This window comes from Setaria italica, chromosome V, assembly GCF_000263155.2.
Source record: "Setaria italica strain Yugu1 chromosome V, Setaria_italica_v2.0, whole genome shotgun sequence".
Classification (NCBI taxonomy): Eukaryota; Viridiplantae; Streptophyta; class Magnoliopsida; order Poales; family Poaceae; genus Setaria; species Setaria italica.
Genome location: NC_028454.1, coordinates 23,527,495 through 23,534,577, shown reverse-complemented (window position 1 = coordinate 23,534,577; position 7,083 = coordinate 23,527,495). Strand labels below are relative to the sequence as shown.

Genomic DNA, 7,083 nt, shown 5'->3' with positions numbered 1-7,083 from the left:
CGCCGGCAACTTCCTTGGCATGACAACATGGAGAATTAGGTTTCCGGATGGCGATATCGAGGCGGGGATGATGTTACCGTCATGGAATAATTTTCTCCAACCTCTTCTCTGTTTGGTTGTGGTTAGACCTGGCCACGATGAAGGACTAGTGAGAATAAATCTGCCTCTTGAGCCAATTATATTTGGTTGCTTAATTTCACCTACAGGAATGTGGACCACCATTATTTAGCACCCGTTCTCAGCTTGTTTGTCGAGTGTTTGTCTGTGCGGTCATCCATATGAATCTTCATTTAGGTTTTGAATTGAGTTTTGGAGCTATACGTTGCATGAGTACTATGAAGATGAAGAACGATTTATAGGTACACTTGTAATTAACATGAGGTGTCCTCAGCTATACTTTAATATAATTTTTCTTTCACGTAAAAAAATTTAAGTTGCTAGTCGGATCGGGCTCAACCAAGTTGGCTTATTGTAACTTGGTGGGTAGCTGACAAGAGTTGTCGATTGGTCACTTTTGTACCATAGTTGTTGGGATGGTGTTCCACCCGCTAGTTGCGTGGTTTTCGAACCTGGTTGCGGAAAAGATTTATTAATGAACTATGCATAATATTACGTGTCAAGAAATCTTGAGTTCCATAATCGAATATATATGGTACAAACTCGTATCAGGTACGCGAAAGTGAACATACAAAAATGGAAAAAATCAAACTACTACCTTGAAGTATCAAAGTTTGGATAACCTTTTAAAATACTTTTTTTCAATTTACCCCTAAACGGTGACATTCAGTCCAATTTACCCATAATATAATTTATCTTTTTTAATCTCGATACATAAGTTAAATTTTAATTTAAAATTTTACAGGCTGACCGTGGACATTGTCAAAAAATATATTTTAAATTTTTTATCATTATTATTCGTATAGTTTAGTATCCAAAAATTAATTTATTATTAAATGTCATGCTCTATCAAAATAATGATAAAAAATTATGATATATTTTTTAACATAATGTCTGCCATCATCTTTCAAAATTTGCAAAATTTTAATTTAAGATTCTGCTTGTGTGTGGAGAAAAAAAAGATAAATTTTAACTTCAATGAAGTTTATACAATAACATAACATCTAGACTTACCAACTATATGCACTATCAAAATATATTCTGTGGTGAATCCAATAAAACAAATTTGATACTGTACATGTTATATTTTATATAAACTTGATCAAATCTGCAGATTCAAACATACAGGTTTACAGGCATGCCCCAGTGCTAAAATCCACGAACCTCCATTATGTCAACAAAATGCTCCTACTATCTTATACCACCCCTAAAATCTGGAAGCTATACCAAAGGATCCACACTATACCATCCGAAAAAGACCCGAAGACTGCTCTCCAGAGATTACAGCCGACATCCATTCACGACACAGTAACTACCAACCTACGGAGTACTAGGTTTCTTCACAAAACGGTTACCCTGCTGTGTACCCATCATATCAGGTTCCTTCACAAAGAGTTAGCCCTGCCACACAATGGTCAACCAAGATCACCTCAACAGAAGAACATGGAACTGCAGACATCAGCATGAAGCCGCGGCAATTCTGGGATTGCTGCTGATGACGACGAATTGACACCACTGCCTGATGAGGTATCAGCGAACTCTTCGAATTTCATGAACTGCCCCATCTGAGCTGCTGCTAGGTGGGCGTAACAGATAGGTGCCACTGAAGAAATTAAAACAGCAATAATCAAACAGCAAGTAATATCTTAAAAACAGAAAGAAGAAACAGTACAAAGGCAAACACACAACAAAGAGTTAATATCTTCAAATAGAGGAAGCAAACTGCAATAAAGTAGTTATCCATACCAACAGAAATTGCAGTGGTGCTCCTCTGATACCTGCACAAGCATAAATATGTTGGCATCCTCCCAGCTCTAGCACAAAAGAGTAAGAAATACGTAAACAGATGTGCTTACACATATGAAAGTGAAAGAACTAGCTTCTGGAGATTATCTGCTGAGAAGCCAATCTCATCGAGCAACACATGGTAGTGGGTGGGTCTTGAGGTACCCTGTAAGAGCAACACATGCAGTCAAGTTATTCAGGTTAATAAACTAACGACTGACAAGCATGGCCAACCAAAATCCAAAACTGTGCTAGGAGAACTTACAATTGGTCCAGCATGAGCACACATGTAAAAATCATACTGCCTTGGATGAACAATACCAGAGTCTACGACAGTCCCTGATGCAAAGCAAAAGTGCCAGTTGCTCAAGCTGTTTAAGTGGCAAGTATCTTTAGCAGTATTAAGTGGGACAGGGGAGCTTACCAGGTGGAACGTTGTCTGGCGAATCAGCTTGGAAGAGTTTTGTGTGGTGATTCTTTTGAGCAATGATCACTGTGAACTTCGGAAGATACCCCTGTCCCATACTCTGATAAGCCTGTATTGTCGAGCTCTTGTTAGAAAAGGATGCCAGAAAGTCAAGGAATTCCCAGGTAAACAGAATGTCACCTTTATGATTTGATTAAGCTCAATGTTCAGTACTTGGCTAAATTGAGACTCGCTCACACCATCCCTGCATACGTAGACCATAAGAATAAGAACTCATCAATACTGTGGACACAGAAAACTCATGGCAGAAACACTGGAAAATTCACAACACCACAGTGAGTGCCCAGTTCATCATCCAGGAAAAATAAAGTAAAGCAGTACAGGAAGGATGCTTTCTCTAGTACAGTTTCGCGGGGCTCTCCAACGTGTTCAAGACAGGAAAGGAAGGAACCGCAAAGGCACTCTTCCACAAAAAATAAAGACAAAGGAACATATATTATCTAATTAACCATCATTGTATGAAATTACTTAAAATGTAACATTGAGTTAAGCAAGCATAACAACTTCAATCCTCCCAAAAATCAAAGAACATCAACTGAGTATTCAGAAACCATTCTTACTGGCAAAAACAATATGGATACTTGTGATGCATTTCACGCAAAGTGAAGTCAATCCTGGACTATTCATCCTTTAACAAAGACAGAGGAGCTCACATTTAAATAAAAAACGCAGTCAATTTTAAGAAAATATGGTAAGAAACTACAGATTTTCTTATTAGAAAAAGGTACCAATGACAATATAGAAACATAATCAGCAGTATGAATATTTGAACTTTCCTAGTTTAAGACTGGTAAAGTTCTGTAGCACCAAACTTTCTCTTACAATACCAACATTCATTATTGTGAAGTAAAAAAATCAAATTAGCATGGAAAGACCATTTGCCAGTAAAAATAATGATAATTCTTAATTCAAGAAAGCAAATCACTAGAGTTGGATAAAACATTAGGCAGTACACATTCATTGCAGCTTTGCTTATTAAATGTATAAAAAATCATAGGCATAACTGAAAAGAACAATTAAATCAATACACACCTGAAGATAATTATCTGCTTAGGCTTTCTTTGTTGACTGGTCTGGTAGAAGTCCAGTAGAAGTTCCCTGCAATGCAATGCGGAAGTAGAAAAAGGTAATATAATAGGGCCCACCTATTGTTTTTTTTAACAGACCAAAGGCCACTTTGTGAGCACAATAACTTCATATAACATGCAGATACCATGAGGTACAACTAGAAGAACACATAGAAAACTGAGAAGATGTTAATTTAAATCACCTCATTATGCCGTCATCCTTCCCATCATACAGCGGCTTAAATAGAGAATCAATCATCTCTACCTTTGGAGATTGGGTCCGGACAGATGCTCTGTACCGTGATATCAGTGGCCAGCATCTAGATCCAACAACCTGCAGAGTAAACTTTATTATAAATATCACAGTGAAATAAATATCAAACCAGCATGCAACACTGCTTGTAGATTTCCAGAATAGAATGTGCAATAAATTCATTAATGTTCTCCTAAAAACGGTGCAACTTATTGAGCTTGCTATTCATTTGAACTATGGAACTGCATATAAGGTATATGAAAACATTGAAAAGTTAATGTGAAAATCAATCTTCACTCGCTGCAAGTAAAGCAAGAGAGAACAAGACACACCGCGGCAATTGATGGTATATCTGCTCGACCTGGAGAACCATGTGAAACATCCATTCCAAGAATTAATGTGGGTATCTGAGTCACAACTGGTATCATCTGGCGATGTTCCAATGCCAATTTAGAATTCATTCCACCGAGCTAGTCAACAAGTCATATTAGTCAAGAAAGTATGCACATCAATGAGAGGTGGTTTCTTCAAACAAGGCACAGCTGCAAAATCAGATAGAGCAATGAAATTTTACCTTAGCATTAATTTTTAGAAGAACATTGGTGAAATATTGATCATTCATCTTATTACTGGAAGCAATGCATTGAGTGACAATACCCATTTCATGAAGATTTTTCTTCTTCCATGGCCCTTCAAAGCATATTAAGTTTAGCTACAAAAAGTTTACATGGTAGCATAGAAACAGTAACCGTGTATCATATATTACCATAAATATCACAATTCTTCCTCTCTGGTAAAACACACAACAGAAATTCAGGAGGACCAGGAAGGCTTGTTTTGACTTTTTCGAACATCCTTTCAACCCTTTCAACAGGTGAACATCTCCTGGATTGACTGTCCTCATCCACCAATGTGTGAGGACGTTCAATAAACTATGCAAAACAAGGGATAACTTTTATGGTCAAAGCACAGCATCACAAAATGTTAAATATTTTCAAACCTTTATGAGGTGTTTGGTTTGGGTGATCAGTAACTAGGAAGCTACAACCTTGTAATATGAGAAGAAATTCTCAAATCTGTACTTTGTTTTAACTGATATATAATATATGTGTTTCACCCAAAAAAAACCTATCTAGTATGGTGTGGTACGTCATGGGGTCATCCCATCGATTTTGGTTGGATCCCACCATTCCTCATGTTACACTAATCGTTGATTTGTGAGAGATGAGGTGGTCATGGAGCAACATATTCCATTCCTCAAAACAAAGGAAGGTGGTTAGGTTCAGATGATCCATGACCATCCCATCCCTCAAAACCAAACATGCCATAGTGGTAGAAAATAAACTACCACATAAGACTTACAATGCCTTTGCTTCGTCCACAGTTTATCAACTCTCTTGAGATTCTGCTCATGTCACAACAAGCAGAGAAATTAACGATAGCCCAACGCTCAATCTTGACAGGATCCAATAGCCTCTGCGATTGTTTAAAAAGAAAGAAAGTTCAGCACAAATGTTCCAGGTAAATGTGTTCTCTTGCAAGTAGCTCGGTAACAACCTTGTTATTGTAGTTCCACCTGCCCCTGTTCGGGATGCAGTCTTCACTGTTCCCCACAACCAGCTGAATAGCATATTCAAAAAATTATAAAACATTACTTATATATGAACATCATACAATGAAAAAAAAGGGAAAAAATAGGCTAACCGTTGGTGCAGAGAGAACACGACCATCAACACGAGTAAGATGTTTCTCAATTTCAGTACCACAAGAAGATAAGATTGGATCATCATCATACCTATTACTTTTTACAGCCTGTAAATTATAGCTGAGTTAAGTTCAAGGGGAAAAGGCTGGGAGAAGCAATAACATCGAACGAATTTAGTAACCCACATCTGTAACAACTCGCATTCTATCTTGAGGCTTCTGTCGTGACTTTTCAACCAAAGTTGCTCTTTGTTGAGAAGACAGTGCCTTCGTATAGCGTTGAAGTGATACCATGTGGCATAGCTGCATAAAGGAAATATAACATCACCGACTTGAATATCATGTGCAATCAGAACTATGATAACCAGACGACAGTAGAGACTTAAACAAAAACAGGGCTGCAACCTCAATTGGGAGATAATTAGGACGTTTTGGTTTTCCAACATCAAGGCATGGCAGATAAGGCAGCGTTAATTCAACCTGCTTGGACTTAAAATAATCCTGAACAGTAATATCCATAGTTTGAACTTCAATGCTTCCATTTCGAACTTTCATTGGGAATCTGTGCATAATATATTTCATAATCAGCAAATAAATGGAACAGTATAGAAAGCACATCACAAGAATAGAGACATACGTCTGTCTGGAGCATGGTTGATCGCTAAGGCCAATGATCTTGAACTCCATGTTATTGTGCTTAGCTTTAACTCTCAGGTTTTTAAGCATTTTCTTGGCCTGTGTCATTAATAGGTACAAGTTAATAAGACTACTTCAAGCTCTGTTCTTTAGAAAGGAAATAAGTTAGGATTCCAGGACAAGTTATTTTTATTCCAGGTACCCTGGGCCAGTCAATATCCCCGATGCCTCTGACATTTTGATTTGTGAGGAGAAAATCAATAACTGGTCCAGGAGTCACAATCATGGTGGTTGAAACATCTGTGTAACCAAAAAATAATGGTATCAACATTGACAATTTGAATAAAAAATCAAGTACATGTATCCAAATGCATACCCATGTTTAATGAAAGACCACCCATTCTAGTGCGGAAACTAGAGTGGAGTCCACGACAGCCACTAACTCCACCAGTTAAATCAACAAGGTTTCGACTGTCATCACTGAAAAATGACTGCCTAACAAGTAGACAACCTCTGTATACAAGAAACAACAGACACATGTGGTAACCAAACAGACAAATAAAAATAGCAAAATATGTTATTGTGATGACAAAAGAAATAGCATACCGCTTAGCCTGCTGTTGCCTTAAAACAATGTCAAGGACTCTCAGAGCATCCTGAGCATGTTCTGACTCACTTCCTTGAAGTGCCAAAGCAACTGACTTTAGAGGAATCTTTGCTGCATAACTTATCGTCACAATGAATTTTTTTGCAAGATGTGATCGCTTTACTTGCTTTTTGTCAGCTTGACTAAGGCTTCCATGCCCTGGGCTTCCACCAACAGCCCTGAAGACAGATGAATTGAGTACATATTCATATAAGTTTGCCTATTGGGGTTTCTTCATCGCAGTACCTATAGACTACTTCAGCATATCAAAAGGTATTATATCTCTGTTGATGTTCAATTTCTTTTCCAGCATAATGACAGACCACACTATACTTTCTTCAACACAAGGAGTTCAATAGTCTCTTTATCTTTTTGTACTACAAACAAT

At 37.6% G+C, this 7,083-nt stretch overlaps 1 protein-coding gene across 1 annotated transcript in view; it reads right to left on the bottom strand.

Moving 5' to 3' along the window:
* Nucleotides 1-1,505: 1,505 nt before the first annotated feature.
* LOC101779363 (protein argonaute 16) overlaps nt 1,506-7,083 on the bottom strand; it is a 10,233-nt gene continuing 4,655 nt past the window's right edge. The window contains exons 3-22 of the mRNA XM_022826667.1: nt 6,656-6,874; nt 6,426-6,562; nt 6,252-6,349; nt 6,051-6,148; nt 5,819-5,975; nt 5,600-5,716; nt 5,414-5,521; nt 5,267-5,329; nt 5,072-5,185; nt 4,476-4,641; nt 4,284-4,399; nt 4,042-4,179; nt 3,660-3,790; nt 3,422-3,487; nt 2,510-2,573; nt 2,327-2,438; nt 2,168-2,241; nt 1,974-2,068; nt 1,864-1,895; nt 1,506-1,720 (exon numbers count right to left, since the gene is read on the bottom strand). Of these exons, the coding sequence (XP_022682402.1) occupies nt 1,548-1,720; nt 1,864-1,895; nt 1,974-2,068; nt 2,168-2,241; nt 2,327-2,438; nt 2,510-2,573; nt 3,422-3,487; nt 3,660-3,790; nt 4,042-4,179; nt 4,284-4,399; nt 4,476-4,641; nt 5,072-5,185; nt 5,267-5,329; nt 5,414-5,521; nt 5,600-5,716; nt 5,819-5,975; nt 6,051-6,148; nt 6,252-6,349; nt 6,426-6,562; nt 6,656-6,874 (2,278 nt within the window). The 3' untranslated portion in view covers nt 1,506-1,547. The remainder of the gene's footprint in view (nt 1,721-1,863; nt 1,896-1,973; nt 2,069-2,167; nt 2,242-2,326; nt 2,439-2,509; nt 2,574-3,421; nt 3,488-3,659; nt 3,791-4,041; nt 4,180-4,283; nt 4,400-4,475; nt 4,642-5,071; nt 5,186-5,266; nt 5,330-5,413; nt 5,522-5,599; nt 5,717-5,818; nt 5,976-6,050; nt 6,149-6,251; nt 6,350-6,425; nt 6,563-6,655; nt 6,875-7,083) is intronic.